Source organism: Centropristis striata, chromosome 1, assembly GCF_030273125.1.
Source record: "Centropristis striata isolate RG_2023a ecotype Rhode Island chromosome 1, C.striata_1.0, whole genome shotgun sequence".
Lineage (NCBI taxonomy): Eukaryota > Metazoa > Chordata > Actinopteri > Perciformes > Serranidae > Centropristis > Centropristis striata.
The window spans coordinates 35,859,441-35,884,782 of NC_081517.1; the positions used below are offsets into that span (position 1 = coordinate 35,859,441).

General features: G+C 39.3%; 1 protein-coding gene across 1 annotated transcript in view; it reads left to right on the forward strand.

The window, feature by feature from the left end:
- The window catches only part of LOC131971313 (sphingosine kinase 2-like), a 38,024-nt gene extending 17,579 nt beyond the window's left edge, over positions 1-20,445 (forward strand). Inside the window, exons 3-6 of the mRNA XM_059332702.1 lie at positions 12,769-12,863; positions 13,903-14,018; positions 18,971-19,262; positions 19,401-20,445. Of these exons, the coding sequence (XP_059188685.1) occupies positions 12,769-12,863; positions 13,903-14,018; positions 18,971-19,262; positions 19,401-19,838 (941 nt within the window). The 3' untranslated portion in view covers positions 19,839-20,445. The remainder of the gene's footprint in view (positions 1-12,768; positions 12,864-13,902; positions 14,019-18,970; positions 19,263-19,400) is intronic.
- The last annotated feature ends 4,897 nt before the right edge of the window (positions 20,446-25,342 follow it).

Sequence of the window (25,342 nt, forward strand, 5' to 3'; positions counted from 1 at the left end):
GAGCCGGATTCGAACCCGGGCCGCCCGCTTACGAGGACCTCTATGGTATGCGCTGTGCCAGGTGTGCCACCAGGAATGCCTCAACCTTACAATACTTTTGAATCTAGTTTTGTAGTTGGTATTTGTATGTTTTTAGTCATCTCTTTGTGGTCGTTTGCCTCATTTTGTGTCTCTTTGTTGTCAGTTTGTGTCATGTGTAGTCGTTGTTGCCTATATGTATGCTTGTGGTCATTTAGCGTCTCTCTGTGGGTCAGGACCCCTTGGGCTACTGGGCCTGTGCACAGTAAGCCCGTCCAGAAACCCTCCACACATCCCAGAAGGCTGGGTACAACTCCCTATAAACGCATACATGCTTAAGTTTTCCTGAACAAGATATTAGATCCCTACCTGCTCCACAGGACCAAAACATTTTTTTAAATTTTCAGCTCAGATTTCAAGAAACGCTTGTTATAAATCTCTTATAATTGTAATCTTATCATCATTTTTAATCACCTAAACATCAATGACAAAGACAACACACAGCTCAGCAAAGACCTAAATAACACCAACACCTCCCTCGATGTGTCTCTCTGTCCCAGTACCCTCCTCTAGTTTAAATCTTCTTCATGTTTTTATGCTATCACCATCATTATGCTGATCAACCGCCTCTGACCCATATGCATGCAGATCTGTTATGTAATAAATATGTGTGGATGCAGTCAGACACACATATGGATAAAGACTCGTCCATGATAAACACACAAAATCCCCTTGATCCCCATGATTTGATTTGATGCATTCATAATCGCCAATATAATCTACACTGGGTGGTAATAATTATATAGTGCAGTCTCATCCCGTACTGTATGTCATGCTCTCAGTTCTTCGCTTGAGTTTTCCCTCGTCTTTTATTTTGAGTTTCACCCTCTGCCTGGGTTTGTTCATAAATCACTGCAGTGCCAGATAACAGACAAAGAAAATGTCTTTCATCACAGTGTGAGGTGCACAGATAGTAACGAGGGCAGAGATGCATGAGAAATCATCTTACTGGTACTGTGCTGTGAAGAAAAGCATACAAAAACTCATCTTTTTGTCATTTCTTAGGTGAACTTTTTGACAAATGAATCCCAGAGAATACATGAACAGATTCAGAACAGATTTAATCCCCAAATCTACATCTACATGAAAGAGCATGACGGCTGAGAGGGAAATGTGGATGCCACAGTGATCAACAATCTCTTTGACAGATAGACTTCTAAAATAAAACTTTGGCTCTAATCTCTCTCAGATGGCCCTGAATGATGTCTCAGTAGAAGAGTAGTAAGATTTTTGTTTTTTGCATGCAGTCTAGTAATTCTTCAATAATCCTAATTGAGCTCCACTCAGCTTTGTTCAAACCTGTTTTTAATTAATAGTACATAATAATAGGGTGGTGATTAATCAAATGTTACTTTCAATTACCATTTTGGATTCAAACTAGTATGAAAACAAGATAATTTAGATAAAAGGATTATTGTGCTGCATTCTGTTTGGCACTGATGCTCTTGTTTTGCATTATATAAATACATTTTGAATATGGTTTACCAAAATTATGAATATATGTTCAGTAGGTTGTGGAGGTAAGTTAAAAAATATCTAATCTATTATCTATAATTTATTTGGGCCTTAATTAGTTTTTATTTATTTATGTTATATTATTTATTTAATGCTTGTATATTGATAGATAATACATTATTTATGCATTTCATTCTGTACATGTATTTATTTATTCTTATTATTAATTATTTATTTGACTTGAAAAACATTTAGCAAGTTCATATTTAAGTTTAAAGTTTAGACAGGTTTCTTTAGTTTAATAGATGGACAATATCTCCAAAGTCAACAAGTAATCTTGTCTAATAATCATGATATCAGTATTGACCAAAATAAATAGGACTATGCTTATTAGCCACAATAAGCAGCCCTACATTATTTCGTCCTCTGTATTGTATGATGACTACAATGTGTTTTATCAGAGTCCACCTGATAAAACACATTGTAGAAGGAGGTGCGTGGAGAGACAGAAGCTGCTGCCAGAGCTGATTAAATGATCAAACATAAAATGACACGAGCCCTTTTTGCCTTTAATGAGCCAGACTGCTCCAGTGTTCAGATTGCTCATGTTTGAATGATTACTTTACATCTGCATGTGATCACACGCTGCGTTCTGCCAGGTGCTACTTCATCTGACTCAAGCAACAGCATCAATGTGCTCTGTTTTAGATAAGAGACAGTTTTGCTAATCGCTCCCTGATTGCATTTACACATTTAACAGTCTGAATAATGCAGGAATCAGTAAGAGTGAAATAATACTTTAATCAAATGCTGTTGGACTCCTCAGAAGAACAGTGCACCAGAAATAAAAGTTAAGATGCTGTAGATTCACCTTTTTACCCAAATTAACTCATGAGGTTGTTTCACCGACATGATGCAGAGAAGAGAAAACACAAAACAGTGAGTACTACGAAGCAGGATATGTGAGATCACAAGGTGTTCCACATCTTATCTGGCTAGATCGTCACGGTAACTTGTTTAAACAACAAACCTGCTCCAGAACAGGGTATGTTTGAGATAAGCATAACGCACCTCACTGACCAATCAATTATCTTAAAATGAGTAATGATGAAGATTCTGGCCTTTCCTTTCCAACATGTCCCGCTGACATTTAATTGTGTTTTTGTATTGATATCCTACTGCATAGACTGACTGAAACACTAAAGTCTTGTACTTGTTGTACTTATAAGATATGGAAGTAATACCTTTGGTACCTTTGGTATGTGAAATGTTAAAATTATAAAATAACCGTAGCTTTAAAATACATGTAATGAATTAAAAAGTACAATATGGCCCTTTGAAATTTAGTTAATATTCATATCATATTTGAATAAAGCTACTTGGTTATCAGCTTCCTTATCATTATTATTTTTATTATTAATAAACAATATGTTCCAATATGTTCTTTGAGGATTAGATAAACCAGTGAGTTTAACAATTAGATCTCAGGTTAGCTTCTCTAAATCCAGTAAAGAACAAGAGATAGAGAATGCTATCCTGAATTGGATGTATGAGCATCTTAACCTGGTGGTACACATGTTATTTTTTTCCCCACCGAAGGCTGGTGAAGATCTGTCCTACTCCCGCCCGACTGTGGTTCTAATTGGCTGATATTCTTACCCCAACCTTAACCAATCTCACTCATCATGCCTAAACCTAACCAAACAAATAAACAAATGCCACGAGTAATAGTAGGGGTAGTAGAGTAGGGCTGATCTTGAATGGGAAAAAAAAAGAGCTGCACACATTCCTATGCAGTGGTTATGTGAGTCCTGAAGGTATAGCTTTTTAACAGCACATAATAATGTAGATAGTTAATGATATGCTAACTCTTTGCCCTGAAGTAACTTTATGTTCCAAGCCAGAAATGCTAACTGACAGACACACTGTTTTATCCATTCCTCTTACTTTCACTTTTGTGTTTTCCACCTCTGAAAGGGGTTTAAAAAAAGAAACCCTCTTCGGTCTTTGGATACTGAGCATCTCTTTGACTAGGAGCTCATGTAAACCCACTATGATTTCAGAGTTGTTTTCAGGAGAACTGGAACACCCAATTTGAGCTGCAGATTACCAATGAAATGAAATGTATCTTATAATATATTGGGACATAACACTTGCTAAACAGCATGACTATCTGTTCTGAGTCTCTTATATGTGGATGTTAACAAAAGTGGACAGACTCATTATTGGATCCTTGGCTGTGTAGCAGCTGTGGGCACTGCCAGGGGTGGAGGACAGATGAAGGATGACTGCACCGCTGCGGGGGTCAGATGCAGAGAGAGAGTGTGTGTTTGTCTGAGTGTTTGTTAGCGAGGATCTGCACATGTCCATGTGGTAGTAAAGATGGCACACTGATTCCTCTCCGGCGGTCTCTTCGCTGCTCAGGCATCCTAAGATGTCTGTCACACAGTGTTAATTAAACGACAGCAACATGGCTCATCTTCCTCTCATCTGCTCGATACAAATTAGCAATATTTACCAGAGGAGACAGTTATCCCCTCGAACAACCTCTGTGCTGCTCCTTTATTTCCGTCTCAGTCTTTTGTTCTTTCTCTTACGGCAACCCGGATGGTTGCTCTGTTGAAGAATATCATGGCTCATTTAAGAACGTACACAATGCTGTCTCTTTGCTCTTTGTTGTGCCATCGAGCCACATGAGAATGCAAATAAAACAAATGTACGAACAAGGAGTACAGGCATCCTTGAAATATCATAAATCCTACAAATGAGGAAAAGAAGCTTCAAATAAATATATGAATTTAAGGTTGCTTTCACATATAAGTGACACATACAAGTCTGGAGGATTGTGGACATTTTTATTTGGTTTGGTTTGTTTTCACACTGTGCTTTCAAGTGCACCAAGCATGGTAAAGAAATGTCACGCTGTCGACGCTGTCCTTCGTCTATTGGACAGAATATGTGAGGAACAGAGCTGCCATTTTTTGGAGGCAAGTTACAGACTTAATGTATTGATGAGTTTTTTGCACTTTTATGCAGCATTGATCCGCTGTGTGATTGAATCTGTTAGCCACCATCCTGTTGCTAAATGATTCGAAGACTTTGTTGTTTTTGTGTGCAGCCACAAGCAACTGTGTAATGTGACCGTCTGACCATATATTGATAAGTGCCTTACTTCATCATTAGACCCAAATTCAACACAGAATACGATGTGTTTTGGTTCGCTTCCTTCGGTTCGGACTGTATTCTCAACTGCAGCAAACAGAACTGTGGTGCACTGACCTCCATTTTTTTAGCGGACCGGAGTTCGGTTCTTTCATACCATGGAAAACCAAATGGACTATGCGACAAAATGTACCAGAATTCATCTCAAGCAGCCAAACAGCTCAGGTGTGAATGCCTCCTAAGACAACTTGTAATTACAGTGGTGACTCAAAGTTGTAGAGAACACTATTTTTTGAGGCATTTGACCTTAAAATGACAGAAATCTTGTAACAGAACATAAAGTTACTGCATATGACATACAGAATGAAATCCACTTGACTCTCTCCAGTTTGATTGACCCAGAGTATGGGCCGGTATTATTACCGGCCCATTATTATTATTTGTTGTCTATTAAAAAACGCAAAACGAAAAAAATGCTTGTTTTTTCATATTTCAATCTTAGGCTCAGATCAAAAATACGAAATGGAAAATTATTGGTCAGGTTTACGTGACCAGGAAGTTTGACTGCGGCCCAGTGAGCTGTCATTCGCTTCTCCGTAGTCAAACTATATATGTAGTGCGCCCGTATTGTGATATTCATGGTAAATTAATTGAGACTGCAATACTGTAATATTTTATTGTACAGTCTATATCCAAAGGCGCTATTTAAAAAAAAAATCCACAGTGAACAGTCCTGTGAATATCATGCAATTAATCTTATTTCCATATTTATTTGGTATTTGGACCTGGTTGTGTAACACTTGATTCTGAAAACTGAAGACCGCACGTGGAATACATCTTCGGCGCGACGCAATTTAATTATTTCACGTGGTGTGTTCATGTAAAGTTAATACTTCATCTCCTCTCTGCGGGTAAGAGTTTTATACTGAAAAAAAGTGAGAAACAATGACAGTAAGTGTTTATCCTTCATGTCAGCTCACACTGAGCAGTTTCAATTCATTTACCATAAATATCACAATACGGAGGCACTACATTATATAGGGGCGGCTGGTTTGACTACGGAGAAGAGAATGACGGCTCACTTGACGCACTCAAACTTCCGGGTCACGTAAACCTGACCAATTAAATATTCAAATCAATTTAATTCCTGGTTATATTAAAAAACAAATAACAAAATAACCAGTAAATTTTTCCTTATTTGATTTTTGATTGCCAATTGAAAATGGAAAGAACGAATGATACATGGATTGCTATTGGCTGCACCAACTTTCGCCTCACGTCACAAGCAAATGTGGAGGTTGCTGAGCTGAAATGGCAGCAGGCACTGCTAGCCATGCTAATGGTACTTACAGAGCTAGTGGAAGTGGCGATTAGCTCACACTCACCGGAGCAGCCCTGGATGCCTGGAGAACCTCTGTAGCAGTGTTTTTCTCTTGCATTTGTTTTGGGGTTTGCAGTGCAAAGTGTGATTTTGACTTTGCATTGCCTTTGTATTTGAATTGTTTTTCTGTTAATATATTTACTTGCTATCTGCAATATTTGTTTGGCTTTTTCCATTTGCAGTACAATTCCGTTGACATATTTGTTTTGTCCTGTTCTATGACATTTTCATTTTGCTGTAAAAGTTTTGGTTTCTTACTCCATGTGATTGGAAATAGCCAGAAAAGACGAACAGCCTGTCTATTTTTTAGCTGATGCACAGCATCCGTTTATTCTCACATTAAAGTCTTGCTCCAGTGTAACTTTTTATAAGTGAATCACTTGTGGATTTTGAGAGCCGGCTCTTTACTGCGTAGTCAAGTCTTTCCACCATGACTCTGTAAACCAAAAGCAATCATTTCCAGGATTTAACTTGTCTAATGTGGTTTTTACCACTTCATATAATTGCTGCTTGGTGTAAATATACTTTCTCAAGTTGAACTATATCTTGATTGTCCCTCAGTTTAGTACTTTTTTTTCCCCACTGGCAGACCACAAAAGTTTTCCCATGTTTGTTAGCTGATGATGGTTCAGGCGTGGCTGAGGAAGCGTCCATCAGCGCCTGTAACCATCGGTTCTGCCCATTTCAGTCTCTGTGGAGTTGTGATGAGGTGTGTTTCTACCACTGCCTGTCTTACTTCACACTTGGAAAAAAATAAAACTTTTGTCACGTTTTAGGACAGCGGGGTGAAAGTTGCAGATGTCCTTTCATGGTGATTTTTAGTGGCATGTGCTGTTAGAGTAAACTTAATAAGACTGTTAATCAGGGAAATGAGTCTGTGAAAACATGTGCAAGTGTGACTGGTCTTGTGTACACTGTGGTGGTCAAACACATTTACATGCTATAAACCAACCATTTTGGCTCCGCAAACATAGCAACTACGACCAGTCTAAGTCTGTTTAATGTAATCTGTTGTTTACCTGTTGTACACTCTCAAAGACATCAGCTTCAGATCTCAGCTACAATTGTGACACACTGGCAAAAAATATTCATTAAAAATCTGGATAAAAAATTTAGCACATCCCACCTGAGGCACTCCCTGGAGTTTGTATAAGAGAGCGACACTGAAAAGGTAGAGTGTGTTTGTCTGTGTGCATGCATGTACAAATGTGTGTGTTTATCTGTGTGGCTACGCCTGCAGGCACCTCCTGGCAGCTGAGTGAGCTGTCACAGTATTTATACTGCTATAACAGCTCACACACCCACACGCACACAAATTCAAAAGGTGGTGCTGTTTAATTGTCACCACCTGCTGTCATTAAGGTGGAGGTAGTTCTGCAGTTATTAGGTAGTGCTGCTTGAGAAGAGCTGCAGTCGCTATGTGCGTGACAGTAGGGTGGGGAGTCATCTGGAGCTGCCTTTAGTGGGACCGTACAAGATAAGCATGATGACAGAGCTTCTAGTTGCCTCACATGCACTTATAACGATCATGATGGTAGCATTGATAGTTATGAATCTGCAACTCCCCTTGGCTGTTTAGAGCATCACAGTGAGTTTCAGTTCATTCAAATAAATAATCATGTTGCAACTTGTTCCGGCCCCCAGGTGGCCAACATTTTTTTTTTGTTTCAAGTTTAAACAAAATAAACAAGCTTATTTATACATTAAAAGAGTCACTAGTCACTATGATAGCTACTCCTCTCCATGCTGACTGTGCATTGATTACTTGTGTAAGAGATGGGAAACAAAATCTGCATCTAAGTCTTAGGTAGCTCAATTAAAGGGATAGTGCAGATTTTATGTAAAGTGGGGTTGTATGATGTGCTTATCCACAGTCAGTGTATTAGCTATGGTAGATGACCATCTGCATGCCCCCAGTTTAGAGATGCCGGCAGGAGTACCAGCACAGAAGCTAAGCAATGTAGTGCTGTGAGTGGGAGCAGCAGCCACCTAGAAAATAAAATGAACAGTTTTCCCCGCTTTAACTGGCCATAATACTGCCCTTTCCGACATGAAACTGAAGCAGTTATCTGTGCTCTCTCCAAAGCCACCAGACTCTTTTGACAAAAGCAGTAATTTTACCTCCAAATCACAAGATCTTCTGATCTACCACCGGTTCAATCGTTTAGTTAGTTTGTGTTATTGCGTGATTTTGGTGTATTAAAAGGGTTACAAACCAACCAATGTATCATGTCAGCAACTCCTGTGGGTTTGTTTTTTTTTTAGCTTAAATTACTGTTTTTGTCAAGGGAGTCTGGTGGCTTTGATAGATATAATTTCTTCAATTTACTGTTGGAAAAAGTGGTCTGATGGTAAGGTAAAGCAGTTATTTAGTGTTTAGTAATCAAACTAATTGTTTTAGCTAAAATGTTCAACACTTGTTCACGAGATGGTAATATAAATTCAACATTATCAATATAGTAACGTTCGAGTGCCGAAAATGTTTAACTTGCGCAAAATTGTATATAGCCTTCTTATTTGACTTCCTCTTATTAACTTAGTTTTCCTAATTTTCCTAATGAGTAAATGCTCTCAATCATTTGTTCCAAGTCTTCTTCAAGACAGCATGATGTTCCTTTTTTGCCAATAATGGTCACATTTTGAGTAAAATAGACAATGAAGCAGGGTATGTTCAAGACCATGGCTACCTTGAGATTGAGTTGCTGTCACACTGAGTAGCAATGCATATCCATCACACTTTGTACAGCCCGGTGACTATGTCCGCTTCTGTTATACAGTCTGTGATTCATGTGCGTTGGAAGAAATACCATAATCAAAAACACTGAGTTGCAGTTTTACTCATCCTCACAGGATCTTACTCATCTTTGTATCCTTCTGAGGACATTATGAAAATGTGCACCACATTCTCTCTCGGCTGTGACCAGAGGCCAGCGGAGATCTGCATGACTGTACTGAGTTAGTCACAATGCACTCTCTGCTCAGAGTGACGCTCTACCGCACTCCTCTCCTCATTTTCTACCTCTGCAACATGACCATAAAAATCATCACAAGCACCATAAGACTTATCTCCGGCCCTGATATTTGTTTTCCCTCACTGCGTCGTTTTGCCATTATCAATCTGTCTGACGAGGGTAGCTGCATACTAAAAGCTCTCCTCCTACCTCACTGCAGAGTCCCTGCTCCACAGCTTTGTTGCTGATTGGGGCATTTCAATCCTTTTTAGTTTACAGCCCCTGCATAGATAAGGAAATGTGATGTGACTGGACTGATAAGGAGGAATTGATTCCTTTATTCTGCAGAGTTTAGGGAAGGGAAGGGAAGAAGAGAAGCTGAGAAATTAGATCCCTCTCTAGAGGAGTGTGTGTGTGTGTGTGTGTGTGTGTGTGTGTGTTTGTGTGTGTGTGTGTGTGTGTGTGTTTGTATAGGGATATCTTAGCTGTTATCTTGTTGGGTAAAGACATTAACACAATAGCAGCATTAAAGGAAAGAACAAGGTCATTACTAGAAAGGGACACAAAAGAGGACGACTTATTTTCAGGTCCCTGAAAAGTCTGGGAAAAACTTGATGATTTGTGGGTCTGTAAAAATGTAGAATATTTCCAAAATAAAATGAAAAATAAAAGATTAGAAAAAGTAATAAAATACTATCACATACCAGGGCTGAATAATTAATCAGAATTTTATCAAAATGTCCTGCTCCTTTGGGGATTTTGTTTCTGTAAGATTTGAATAAAGTGGGTTTTACGATGAGTTATCGCAGTTACGGTAATCTTAATTCAGCGAGAGAGAGAAACTTAAATCCAGAAGGTGTGCTGTTGTATTTTTCTGCTTATTAAGGGAAATAAATGCAAGACTATTTCCTTTTTTGACATTTTGTGAGTTCACTTTGCTTATTTCTTAGACTAAAGAAGCTAAGAGAGATTTTGGAAATGCAGCAAACTCCAGGAGTCTCTTCACAGGAAATTACAGACAAATAAAATAAAGGAAACTAAATTTCAACTATTTTAATATTTCTGCATACTGTGGTCTCTAAACAGTCCTTGAAGTGCATAACGTATCACTGGAAAGCTGAGAATCTTGTGGATTCCTTTTTATTCAGGTGTGATGATGTTTGTCCCCATAGTAGCCATTTCATTGCAGTGAGAGCATTTTTTCAAGTAGAAAATGATCTGTTGTGATAACTTGTAACTGTATGATAAACTTGTGAGACAACAGGATATTGTTTTAAATGCAACTTGAAATGTGAAATGTGGTGACATTTGAAGTAGCTGTGAATTGAATTGATTTGTAACCTACTGCAGCTAATGGCTGCCTTCGTAGCCACTGTATCTTTCCGTTTCCGTTATTAACTGTTGCTGTAGACGATATGTATTTGTTCCCTGGAAAAATCAGGAAGACATCCTGTATGTTTCCCTGCTGTCTCACTGTGTTATGATAGTTCAGCTGTCCATCAGGACACTGTTAGTCTAAAAGTTGTTGTTGCTCAAACTTTAACAAATTCCCTGTCTGAAAGCACGATGTTCCAGCTCAGTCTAGTCAAAAATATCAGCAGCAGGAATATCTAGTCAACTTAGATTGTGGTTCAAGCGACCATTGGACAAAAATAAAATTCATACATACTGCATGAAAAACAACTCTGTTGGATGTTTTCTGCTATCCTTACAAAGGAAGAGGAAGAGGGGCTCTACTGACTTTTCTGTGCTGAGATAAACAAATGTTATTAGGCTGAGCTGCAGCGATTAGTCGACAAATAAGTAGCCTAGCTGACAAAAAAAAAATCATGTCATTTTTCATGCAGAAAATGCTGTTTTCTGCATCTCAAATATGGAGAATTACAGCTTTTCAGTTTTTTAATAAATCATATTAAACTGAATATCTTTGGGTTTTGGACTGACAAAACAATAGATTTAAAGACAGAACACTGGACTTTGAGAAACTGGGATGCACATTTTTAATCAAGACAATATTCGGCAAATTAATCAGTAATGAAAATAATCATTTGCTGCAGACCTAATATTAGGGGACACATTCCACTTGCCGCAGCTTTACAGCCAATAATCAAGTACTTTATGGTCCCTTTTTTCTCATTTTCATACAGGCTGTGGTAGCATCCCTGTAGATCTGTTTATGTCTTTAAGTATATGCATTAAAGGCTCTATGGTGTTTGGTTTTATTTTTACCCTGCAGCCTCAGCAGGTGAAAGAAAGGAGAGAGCTGTGACTGAAGTTGTGACAGTGTGGTACACTTGACTGACTTTGCTTCACACCTCACAGCACTCCTCCTGCCCTTTCACCTGCAGACAGAGGACGGGATACTGAGAGACAGACACAGACAGAGAGAGATGCATCCCTCTACACACTCAAAACAGATGGCGATATTTAAAAACCTGACTCCAGAGATGAGTGTTATGATGACAGAATGTCTCATATGCAGTGTTCATTTTGGCAGCTATTTCAGATTTAGTCTTAATCTTTAGATGAAAATGCTCATTCCCTTTAGTGCGTTTTAGTCATTTTTAGTTTTAGTCAATGACAATTCAAAATGTTTGAACCAGTTTTGGTTGATGAAAAGTCCTTACATTTTAGTCAAAATGTTTTCTCTGTGTTCATTTTTTTGATTTTTATTTAATCTTAGTCCTGTGTTCAATGTCCTTGGTAGTTTTTATTGTATTCAAGTGCAGTCTTGGATCCCTCATTCATCCTTTAGAAGGTTTCACTACAGTTAACTTGCTAACACTTTATTTTATGGACCTGTAATTTCCTAATAATTTAGTAAGAAACTATGCAATTCATGGAATAAAGCTTTTATTTAAAATAAGGAAAATGTTCTTTCATTATTCCTTTATAATGGGATACCTAATTCTATATACAGTAAATGTTTTTGTATGTTCAGCTAACCTGCTGTCCACTGAGCAGAAGACTCTCTTGATTAAATAAGCAATTAATTGGAATTAATTAACTGAAACTGTACTAATTACAGAACGTCTGAATAAAAAGTACCAAATTACTTCCAGGAAACTTCTAGGAAATTACAGAACCGTAAAATTAAGCATTAATGAAAAAGCCATGACACCAAGAAAATGTAGAAGAAATGTTAATCATTAGGTCTGCTAGAATACAACACATTCACATGAATTTTTCTGTATTTTGAGTTCACCTTATACGTTTTTCTCATACACACTGATGGTGGTACAGACTATCCTTCTACAGGTTTTTCTTGTGCCGTCCACCATTAGAAGAAGCTGTGTTACCAAGGCCCCACTTCATCAGGTCATTAAGCCCCAGATTAATTTGACGGAGTGCTCCTGGGTAATTTAGTTTTTCCGATCTAATTGGCAGCGTGGCAGACGCTTCATTTAAGACCGTATATCAGCTTTCCCTCCCACGGAGATACTTTAATTTGGCAACTGATGGGGAAAAGGAAATAGTATTAGGTGGACTCTTCAGTTACCTGACATCTTAATGCCCAGTCATGACTGAATAAGATGTACATATCAGTGTCACGTGTAACTTTAGCTGCTGATAGCGAAACACAGCTCGACAAGACGTCTCCATTAGAGTCGACCATGACCTTTGACCCCTCTGTGGAGGGGGGAAGCTGACAGGGCAATTTTCTCTCTTACTTTCTAGATTTCTTATACAGGAAAGACACACCTACATATTTATGTGTGTGTGTGTGTGTGTGTTTTACAGAACGACAGAACCACGCCCGAGAGCTGGTGAAGGAGGCTGACCTTTCGCAGTGGGGCGCTTTAGTCATCATGTCCGGGGATGGACTTCTTTTTGAGGTAATGATAGACACTATACTGACTATATTTACATTACATTCACTGTGTGGCTTTACATTAGTGGAGGGCACTTTAAGTCAGCATTACAGACTGTATCAAGATGAACATTATATAGCATGTAAAATGTTTCCGAATTAGAAAAGCTCAGACACCTAATGAGACATCTTTAAATGAATTCTTCTGGTCTCTGATCGTGTTACGTCCTTACTGAGCTCAAGCAGTCTTGACATCATTGATTAATTTGATAACTGGTGAGTCCAGGTGTAGTTCTAAAATATGTCTCATTAAACTAAAGATTTACATTACTTACCATCTGGAGAAAGAATTGCATACATATAAACAGAGCTGAAACATTTCATTGATTAGTGGATGGTCTGAAAATTAATCTGCCACTATTTTAATAATTGATTAACCACTTAGCGTTACTTTTGCAGACTTTTTACTTCCAGAGGCTTTAGTAGTCTCAGTTTTAATGCAGCAGCAGATCTCTGAATGAAAATGGGTCCATGGGTACCCACAAGGCTTTTATTTGCAGACATGCCCACTTCGGTTGATATCATGCAGTTTTGGGCAAAGACTTTTTCCTTGTGCATTGAATCTGTTTTTTTAATTTATATTTCTGCATACTGGGGTCCCTAAACAGTCAATGAATTGCATGAATTTGATATCACTGGAAAGCTGAGACTCTTGTGGATTAAATGAGTCCTCATAGTAGCCATTTCATTGTAGTGAGCATTTTTTTTCAAAAAACAAACTTGACTTCACTGTATAAAATGACCTGTTGTTACCTCTGGGATAATCACAGCCTCATGAAACTTTACAACCACAAACTAGAGACCTAGAGCATTCAGAGGACGTATGGCTTCCCATGTATTCACAATAAGGGGATTTCTTAGCAGTATTAAGAACATAAGTGCTCACCATCCAATTGTTCAAAATAAATAAAAACTCCTAAATGCAACCGGCTGGGCCATGGGAACGCCAAAAGGGATCATGTCTTTCTGTCCAACTGGTTATATGTATTTCCTGTGTCTGTCAGGTGATAAATGGTCTGCTGGAGAGACCAGACTGGGAGGAGGCCATCCGCACCCCGCTGGGTATCCTTCCTAGTGGATCAGGCAACGCCTTGGCTGCATCCATACATCACTATTCTGGGTGAGACACATGACCTTCCTACATAAAGGGGTGGCTGTGGCTCAGTTGGTAGAGCGGGTTGCCCATTGATTGGAGGGTTGGTGGTTCGATCCCTGACCTGCGTTCATCGGTGTGAGGATCCACCTCACACTGTAGAAAAAAGTTGCCGTGGTTGTAATATTGTAATGTCTGTGTGAAGTGACAATTAATTTACTGTAGTAAAGCTTCACTTGAAGCTGAAAATATTTTGATAATAATTTAAGTCCTTTTCAAGCAAAAAATTGCTGGTTTGTGCTACATGCTACATGCTTTGGGATTATTTTGGTCATGCATGAAAATAAATTACTCAGTTTGCTGAGTAAAGCAGGACATCTGTCATTATATATACTTAATGATTTATTAATTAATTATTTAATTGAGAAAATAATTGGCAGATTAATCAGTAACAAAAATAATGAGTAGCTACAGCTCTTGACTGTAGTAAAGAACATTAAGTGTTGATGCTTATGAAAAAAAAACCCGCCACATTGTAGCATTATCACTCCATCATGACTAACCCACAACTTAGAGCTCCTCAGAAACCAGCCAAACCAGTTAGGTTACATATTTACATAATTACAATCCATTCATCCAGGTGCGGTGCTGAGTTTCATGTGTGTGTAAAGATCGTACACATTGTAAAAACCATATGCAAAAAAAAAATCCAGTTTAAATCAGATGATGCAATGAGTCGTTTCAGAACAAACAATGCAATCAGTGTTTAAAAAAAGCAGCTTATTTTCCATCAGGCAACAGGTTGACTTTTATTTCATGTGCAGAATGTACAGCTGAAGCACATAACTGCTACTGTGTGAAAAAATTGATTTAGTGCTTAGTGTATTTTTGTATAGTTAAAGTGTCCTTTTGTATAACTGGGCCTCAGACACATGCCTTCTGGTGCTTTTCAGTGTAAAATGCACTTATCTCATCTATGAATTATTAATGATTTGCTCATTTGAGTCATTGTTTGGAGTTCATTTAGCCAGAACAAAGAACAGAAAGGAGAAGTTAAAGGACAGAAAGAAAGAAGGAAAGATCAAGTGAACCATAACAGCAGCTGATCAGAATCAGAGGTGGAGAGACTCCTGCTGCATCCAAAAATCACTCCCACTTAAGTTCACTTCATAGTGAGCAGTGAAATGACATGTCAATCACTTATGTGTAATTAAACTAAAATGTGCTTTGTACTCTAAATGATCACTGAGTCAAGCAATGCCAAAAATGAATGACACCAGCCTTGCAAGATCTGATGTCTTAATTCAGATACTTCCCTTTAGTGCGTGCATTTCAACATGGTAGCGTTTCAAATCGAACACAACTGCTGTTGTTTCAATTAAACAAAGCTTTACTGCCAACGTTTGACGGTTTTGTCGGCTGCCAAAATACCAGCCAGTTCGTTTACTTACTTGAAAGTTGGATTAACACTGAATAAAAATGAACATTACTTTACTTTCACCATATTTACATGAGCAACACAGCAATGTCCTCATCTGCATTTTCACAAGAGATTACAGAAGTCATTCATTGTATACGAATGAAAATTCCTTGAAATGTGTCTAAACGGAAACAGACAGCCCAAAAGGCCAAAGAGTTTTAAGAGACTTCAAATGTTTTATATCCCAAAGTCTCTTTACCGATATCTTTCAGCTGTGAGACCCATGATAGCTTTTCGTAGTGCACAAAATTTTCTGTGCTGAAACTATTTAATTAAATATTATTTCACTGCACACAGATCTTCTCTCCCAGTAGTCCAATGTAGGTATTTTGTATAGTTTATTAAAAAAACATCTCTTCTTGTAAGACTGGCTACAAACATTTGAATATTTTCTGTTGTTTGCCCTTTCCACTGAAGTCACCTGGTGTTAGGTGGGGGACTTTAAATGCTTTGAGGCACTTTCTATTTAAGCTGCTCCTACTGTTTGGAGGTCACGTTGGGCTTTTTCTTGCCCTTTTACTATTTTATTTATTTTGTAATCTGTCATTTTGTATCTTGAGTGTATTTGTGTTTTGCTTGGTAGCAACACTTATGTAAGCCATTGTGCCGCAGTTTTTGTTTACTAAGTGGGATTTCTCACTTTATAAAGCATAAATTAAATAAAGTCACAATAAAATTAATTATAACAAAACACCTTATACTGACGGTTCTGTCTTCTCCAAAGAGCCGCATTCATTCGTCACTTTAACTGCATCTGCCAATCAGCTTCTCATCAAACAATGGTCTTGCGGGCAGAGCGGCAGCAACAATGAGAGGAAGGGACCAGACTCTGCATTGTTTACTCTCCTCTCACACTCACGGGGCATCCAGAAAATCTCTCTCTCTCTGGTTGCTGCAGGCTGTCCTGCAGTGGCCCTGGCCAGGGTGTATTTGGTATTATTCCTAGCTGAATGTAGGGTTCACTGAGGCTACGTGGATCAAACGAGTGACAGCTAGAATGTATCTGGTATTATGCAATGCAGTGAACAGGTTCGCTGAGTGAGGGTTTAATGTGTTTCTGTACACAAACATAATGAGCACGAGCTGGAACGTCATCTGAACGCTGACGGTTTCTGAAGAGACAGATCTGACACTTTGATGTGAGCGAGAGTCTCCCTCCCCTGGTGGTTCACAGTTACTGCATAAACAGCTTAAAATATATGGATCAGGCAATGTGAGGAACTTATTTAAACTCAGTTGCCCCTTTATGAGGTACACCTACAGCAGCTAAAACTAATGCAGTCTAACGCAACAGTCCTGCAGTAAATCCAATCTCCAAACCTTCAACCATGAAGGTTATTATTATCATTTTTTGCTGAAATAGTGTCCAAGTTAAAAAAAAAAAAAAAAAAGTACTCATTCAGCTGCAAACTGGCGCTGGCTGATATGTTGTTATCCCCGCCAAGGGGTTTACAGTTCAATTTTGTTGGCTTGATGTCTGTTCGTCAGCAGGATTATGTAAAAACTACTGGCCTAATTTGAAAAAAACTTGGCGGAGCGGTGCATCGGTAAAGAGAAGGAAAAATAATTAGAAGCAAATCAAATCACAGGACAGGTACATTGATTATTTTTCAGAATGAGGAAATTCATGCAAACTCCCCTTCAAGCAGGAACAACAATCGGAGGAACATGTAAATGCACCATTGGCCTTTGCAGAGTTTTAACTACTTTATATACAGTTACTCAATTTATTCCAGTGCTATCCAATCTAAGGGTCAGGCTCCCTCCAAAGGCTCTCAAGATTAATCTGAGGGGTTGTTAGAGGATTAATATGGTATTAAAGAGGGAAAAGACAAAAGAAAGAAATAATGCTACACATTTATGGCTGCTGATGTTACTGTTTAGCTTAAAGAGCTGCTAGCATGGCAGTATACCTTTACCTATGAAAAGTAATGAGTAACTACAGCTGTCAAATTAATTATTAGTGGAGTGAAAAGTACAATATTTCATCTTGAAATGTAGTGGAGTAAAAGGATAAAGTAGCATAAAGTGAAAATGCGGGCGTGAAGCAGTGGTGAGATGTATATCTTATTTCTTGACCTTTTCACCAGACAATGATTAGAACGAAACAGAGCCGTGGAAATGTAGATGAGACAGTTTGGAGGGACAGACTGGTGAATAAATTCAGGATGATGAATATGGAGATATCTGCAGGGCCATTGCCACTGAACTCCACTGAGACATCCAGTCATCATTGTAATTGACTGTGGGTGGTAACAGCAGGCAAATCTCTCTCTCTCTCTGTGTGTGTGTGTGTGTGTGTGTGTGTGTGTGTGTGTGTGTGTGTGTGTGTGTGTGTTTTAAGGGTGTTATCGTGACCTTCCACCTCTGTCTCCGTTCTTCCAGATGGGATTGTCTTTGTTGTCTGACTGGCCTGTCATGTCTTAAGGCCCATAAGCTGATTCTGTCCCACCTCCAACATTTGCCCCCGAGCCTCCTGTTTTATTGAACCTCCCCCACTGACTCACCCGACTCCCCAACCCTCACCCCCACTTCCCTCTATAGCTTCACGGGCCTCCATCCTCCTTATCTCCCTCCTCTCTGTGTTTTTACGATTACACAATAAGGTCACAGTTAACCTGCTATTATATAACTCTCCTCTTATAGAGGAGACTTATATAATAGTGGGTTAACTCCAAAACAAACACGACACCTCGACCCACTTCCTAACCCAAAAATATTAAGTGCACTTTCCTGTTTTTATTTTGGTATCTGCATCTTATTTTTAGAGCTAAAGTGTGTCTCTAAAGGACTGCTGTAGGCCTGCCACAATAATTCTAATATCAACATTTATCGAGGTTTTGTCCATTTTTGTTAAGTATTGCAATTAACATTGCAAGATACCTTGGCAGGTGTATCAAAGTGCCCTTCTATGTCATTCCAGAGTCTCTTAAAATAAATGATCTCTCTAACAAGACAGACCTGAGTACTAAGCATATATAACACAAACACATTCATTTGCAACATGCAGCAGCCCTAAAGTCATGAAAAATAGAACCCCAATCATTTAAAACAATTGTATTTTTGATCAAACATGTTTGAATGCTTGTTGTTCGTGCTATGAACACAACTTCCAATGAGTCCTAAAAGCCTGGAAATGAGTCAGCATTTTTTAACTTTGTCTTGAAGTCAGTGTGTCTTGAAGTCAACAAGTTTTTTGGTTGGATGCCTGAAATAAGCTCTGTGGTTCACAAAAGCTAAATAGATTTTATTCTACGACATCAAATAATAAATAACCCACACGGAAATTGGAAGCTTTTACTTTTTTTAAAACAAGTTGTTACCAACAGCTAGCTAAATGAGGCTGCACAGGGGACATTAAACATCTTCATCAGCTTAGCACTGGGGACATTAAAGTCATGTGACCATGGTGAATATAGTTTGTTTATAAGATGATCGCTGTGGTTAGGCGTTTAGCTCTGCCTGTTGTGACTAACTCTTTCCTCCTTTGTTCCTGAAGATCATCGCCAGTGTCCAGCGAGGAGCTTCTGGTCAGCTGTGGCTTCCTGCTCTGTCAAGGACTCGTGGCCCGCATGGACCTGGTCTCTATCCACCTCTCCACCGGCCCTCGTCTTTTCTCCTTCCTCTCACTAGCCTGGGGCTTTGTGGCAGACGTCGACATCGAGAGCGAGAAGTACCGTCATGTTGGAGCCGCACGGTTCACCGTCGGCACGCTGGTGAGGCTGGCTTCTCTCCGCGTCTACAAGGGCAAGCTGGCTTACCTGCCCGCCACCGAGGACTACAGCAAGGAGGTGGGTTTAGGTAATAACATGACGCTGCATTGCAACAATCAGTCTTCCTCCTTGGCTCCGTCCAGAGACTCTCCCTGTCAAAACACCTTCCACAACTCCTGCCACTCCAACAACTCCCTCAAAGTGAGGAGAACGGAGAGCACGCCTTCTCGAAGCGACACCAAAGCCCTCGCTGGCCCGCCTGACTCCCTGCTGCTGCCTCTGGACCAGCAGCTGCCCAGCGATTGGGTGGTGGTGCAGGAGGAAGACTTTGTCCTCATGCTGGCCATGTACCAGTCCCACCTGGCGGAGGACCTGCTGGCAGCACCAGACGCCACCTCAGACGATGGCGTCATCCATCTGTTCTACGTCAGAGCGGGGATATCCCGTGCCGCGCTGCTGAAGCTGTTCCTAGCGATGGAGAAGGGTGCACATCTGGCTACTAACTGTCAACATTTAGTGCACGCTAAAGTGCGGGCGCTGAGGCTGCAGCCATATTCACCCAAAGGGATAATAACAGTGGATGGAGAGGTGGTGGAATATGGGCCGCTGCAGGCCGAGGTACACAGAGGCCTGGCGAGATTAATCACTGGATGAACAAACAACTCTGCTTTTAAAGGCCCAATTAACATATTTAAGCATTTTAAATCAGAAATGTCCAGGTACAGGAGCAAAGCAATGGATGTACGACTCATTCACTGTTATCTGCAACATTAGCCGGTACACACAAAACCCTGGTTTCAGCAGGAAATTATGCGATATTACGACAAACCAGTGTCATGTATGAAGTCTAAAAGTGTTCAGTAATAAATTAACGGGTAAAAAGTTAATGGAATTAATAATCATATAAATAAATACAGACAAATGTTATTGACGTTATTGTGAAAAGACACTGTAAAATTTCACAATAACGCACTGTTTACCATTCCATTCCCTCTATTTATTTAATACTGAACACTTCTTAACACTACAGCCACGGTTGAGCTTACTGTAGATATGTCTACATCGATTAACACAGAGACACAAGTTTCATCATCTCATGATGACGTGTGTGTTCAGGTTTGATGGAAAGTAAATCCATCTTTGGCTTCCAGTATCTCATCCGGTCTCATTTCTTCTCTGTGCTGAAGCGGACATATCCACCTGAATTACAGCATCTTCTGCAACAGCACAGGGTTCGATTCGATTTATGCCTTTATGGCTCCTCTGCAGCACGTTAGAGACTGTGTGTGTGTGTGTGTGTGTGTGTGTGTGTGTGTGTGTGTGTGTGTGTGAGGAAGCCGGGTTCAATCTTGCTATTTTGTAACTGTTTATTGGATACAGAGAGCTCAAACACTTAATTAAGGTCATAAGCATGAAACATCAGTAAATATAACGAATAAATAATGATAATAAATATGAAGCAAGAAGAGATTTGGTCAAAATAAATGATAACAGTGACAACAAAACATATTCGAAAAATACATTTACAATGATATCTCCATCATTCATGTAGTCCTAGTCAGAACCAAAACCGGGCGAACTGACTCTTTAATCCAGCCGTTTTATGTTTGGTGCTGATTTATTCCCTTCATGTCAATAACTAAATCACCTCAGAGTTTACTGTTAATAAGTTGAGAAATCACAAACTGACGTGGCAGGAAAGTGATGCTCCGGAAAAAAGCAAATTAAAACACTGAACTTGTGCGTCCTGGAACCTGCTGAACATCACAGACTGATGACAGCAGTGTGAAAGTGTTCCTGCAGCACTCTGGTCCTAAACAGGCTGATTGATGTGTTTTAGTGCCTCAGTGTGCTCCAAGGTTGCATCCCTCCATCCCAACCTACCACTCTTCTTCTTCTTTCTCCTCTGCTTCAATCCATCCATCTGTCTGCTGCTTTCAGTCCTGCAGTTTTATACAAATCACATGTGGACACGTGTGTTTTCTTTGAGTCAAAGTGAGATGAACTCTGAGTGGCCTTAAACAAGACGGGGTTGAAGCTGGTTAAAACAGCACAGTGGGGAGTGGGGAGGAGGAAAAGGAGGAGGAGGAGAGAGGGGGGTGGGGGGAGATATCGACTTGTTAAATGCTGCATGAGGCAGGCGGCGTTCTGTTCTTGACAAGGCGCCCTTATTCTTTCTCCTCACCACAAGAAATCATTTGGGAGCATTAGCAAACTGTCCTGATGCTGAGAGAAAGAGAGGAGGACGGGTTTCAGTTCTGTTCACTTTGAGGCGAGCACACACACAGTAACACTAAAACATCTATATAATCAAACCATTTTACTGGCCGTCGCTTGTCATTTTAAAGATGCTTTTATTTGAATCAACAAGATACGTTTGACACTGTAAAGGATTTGTGAAAGACTAAAATTAATTTATTTTAAAGAGAATAATATTTTTTAAATTTTTGCACAATGTAAGTTTGTTGCCAACGCCGGTTTGAAGCCTTCATTGGACATTAAGGTCAGTTTTCTGTAATTTAGTTGGTTTGAATTGTTTACGCATGAAGGACTCGAGGTAGAAGCACATGGAATCAGTACTTGAAGATGCGCTTATTCCACTTTAGTTTTTCATACGTTTAAGGGGACAAATGTGGTCTGCAGCACCAGAACCTGAGGTTAGGTTACTGACTGTTAAAAGAGGAAGTGTAACCTCTTAAAATGAAGCTTGTATGTCTACTTGTAAGTTAAACCAAAGAGAGATTCATCTGAAAAAATTAAGGGCCTTAAGTTGTACATTTATCCAGAAATGAATGAGACAAAAATGTAAAAATAGAAACATAATATTGTGCATAAGAAATATATTTTTCTGTTTACTTCTGACCCCTCCATTTTTCTTGGTTGGGATATTAAATGTCCATAACTAGAACACCAGAGTGCTGCTTACCCAGACCACCTTCATTCATTTTATTTTCTATGCAAAGTCAGGTTTCTTGTGAGTGATGATGCAGTGGTCCTTTTAACTGTCTGATGTGCCTTGATTGTGCTGCCTCCTGGTGGTTTGAATACGGTGGTGCATTCACTGACTTCCAACTTCTCTCATCACCATATTTTTTTAAATACAGTAACTGATACACATTTGACAAACTGAAGATCATCTGTCCCTATGTCAGAAAAATAAGTGTAGTCGTGATATGGTGACTTTAGAAACTGTTAATGCTGTTGCAATGGTTCCACTTCCTCATCAATTACTACTGGGGAGATCTGAGCTTTTTATTACTGAGGAGAAATTGGAGCGATAGCCTTCGTCCAGAATCCAATTTCTCTCTGAAGGTCAGTGCGATTGAAAATCAGAATGAGTAAAATCAGACAGATAAAGTTTCAGATGATGAAGGATCTGATGTTCGTTCTGAAGACAGATGAAACAAATTGTTGATTTGTCGTTTAAGTCTTTACCTGCTGCTTCTCAACTGTTGTCGTGTTGTGTGTTTTAATGTTTATGGTGAAGGGAAATAGCTTTTTTTTTATTTTTTTGTTCTTGCACACTGAAGATTGAATGATTAATTCTTTATCACAGAGAGCTCTATTTTTCCATTTAGACAAATGTCTGTAATTTTTCTATAATTGAATCAAACATTCTGCTGGAGTGTTTTTGATTGGAAATAATAAAATAAATGATGATGAACAATTTGTCTGTGATTTGGTTTGTAAATTTCTGGCTGCATTTGATTTTGGGAAAGTTGTGGAACAAATAGTACAAGCCAGGGAATATAGGTTTAACTGGTGTTGGTGATTATATATATATGTGTGTGTGTGTGTGTGTGTATATGTATATGTATATATATATATATATATATATATATGTATATATACACATATATAATATATATATACAACATCAACTTATCATACAATGGCTGATACTGCTACTGTTATTAAATTTAACACTCACTCTCTCACTCTCTCTCTCCTCTCTCTCTCTCTCTCTCTCTCTCTCTCTCTCTCTCTCTCTCTCTCTCTCTCTCTCTCTCTCTCTCTCTCTCTCTCTCTCTCTCTCCTCTCTCTCTCTCTCTCTCCTCTCTCTCTCTCACACACACACACACACACAGCTCAATTCATACTGGCTCTGCGTAGGTAGACCTTTAGCAAATAATAACAGTCTGCGTAACGTGTTACATCTTCTATATTTGTTATATTTATGCTATTTTTATACTACCCTTGTTTATACTGATCATTCTTTGTGCTATAATTTCTCCATTGTGGGACTAATAAAGGTATCATATCTCTCACTGTATAAACAACACCTTGGAGACAAGAATAAATAGACAGGCCACAGTGTGAGACTAAAAAGCCTATAGTGTTTCTGTTATATGCAGCAGCTACTTAAGAGTTTTATGTTGCAGTTACATGACACCACTGAGCTCTCTACTTCAGGGGTCTCAAACTCAAACTGGACAAAAAAAGACACAAAATTACTAAAAAGACACAAAATTACTAAAAAGACACAAAATTACTAAAAAGACAAAATTACTAAAAAAAGACACAAAATGACGGAAAAATCACTAAATTACTTAAAAAAGACACAAAATGACCAAAAAGACACAAAATTACTAAAAAAAAGGACACAAAATTACCAAAAAAGACACAGAATTACCAAAAAAAAGACCGGGCTCTTCATTAGCCGGCCTGCTGTTGTTGTTGTTAACGTCGTCATAGAAACAAGTGAAACAAAGCTCCAGCTTGCTCAATAAAGGGACCTTCCACACACAACACGGTAAAGTGCCATTCATATAAAACTAACATTAAACTTTCATATCAAGGTGAGGGCCACAAAATATCGTTAAGAGGGCCGCAAGATTGAGACCCATGCTCTACTTGGAGGAAGATCGGCTGGAACAATGACAGGACGTCAATCACCCATAAAGTCATGAAAACCATATAAACAACTAGCCTGACTAACACCAGACTAATCACAAATGAGATTAGTCTGGAAACCAGCCATTCATTTCTCCATAGAGGAGGCGTGGTTTACGATCCTCCGGAGCCGTTTTTGGGCGCTAAGAATGTCTATCATAAGCGTCTGTACGTAGCTCTTAGCCAATCGTATCAGTTATACCAGATGACGTAGTAGAGCGACAGAATTTATCTATGGTTTACATATCCAGACTAGCCCATCTCTACTTTGAGACTAAAATGCTCAATTCTGCTTCTGCAACGTTTTTCTGCAGCATGTTCTGGCTCTGGCTGCTCACAGTCTACCAGCAGTGTTGGTGTGTGTGTGTGTGTGTGTGTGTGTGTGTGTGTGTGTCTGTGAGAGAGTGTTTGCTTGCTGCTTTGCTTCTCCAGTTCTCGCTTTCTGCAAGATTATTTATTTTCACGCCTTATTCCCCCCTCATGTCATTCAGCCACACACATCCACTGATTTTATGGTCAATAGACGAGCTGCTGCGGGTCTCTTGGCGGCTCCGCTGTCCCCCGGCTCGTAGCGAGATCACCGGCGTTACAGCAGCGAGCGGTAGCGGGGCTAGTTGGTAGATTAGGCTTTTGCCAAATCCTGTGGAAGCAAGGCCAAAACATCACTCCACCTTTTTGAGTCGCCACCCCTAATTTAACATGCATGTTGTCATCCATGATTTGCCAACCCCCAGAAATCATCTCTCGACCCCAATTGGGGTCGGGACCCCAAGGTTGAGAATGGCTGCCTTAAGGGACGGTCCCCTTTCTGCACTTTCTCCCCGGAAAACTGCTCCACCACATCCATAAAGTTCAGTTCAGACCCTTTTGCCAGTTTTGGTAGAGTTTGGGCGTTGTTGATTCATCTATGTTCAGTTTTAATCCTCGCCATGTTGGAAAATGAGCTCTCACTTTTTTGCAGTTTGTTAAAGGAAAAAGTTCAACCGTCAATAAATCTCCCGGTCATCTGACCTTTCATCGTCATCATCATGACGCACATAGCCAGCAACCAATAAGAATAGTCTTAAATAAAGTAGTGCCGCATTCATTGATTCGTATTCGTTATTTTTCTCCATGGAAAATTCAGAAAAACGTAAATTGACAGAAACAATAAGATAACTAAGCCTTTTCAAATTTATTCCAACCCCTTAACGGACCCAAGTTGAATTTTATTCTATTTTATTTTTCAATTATCTTGATATTGTATTGTTATTTATATATATACT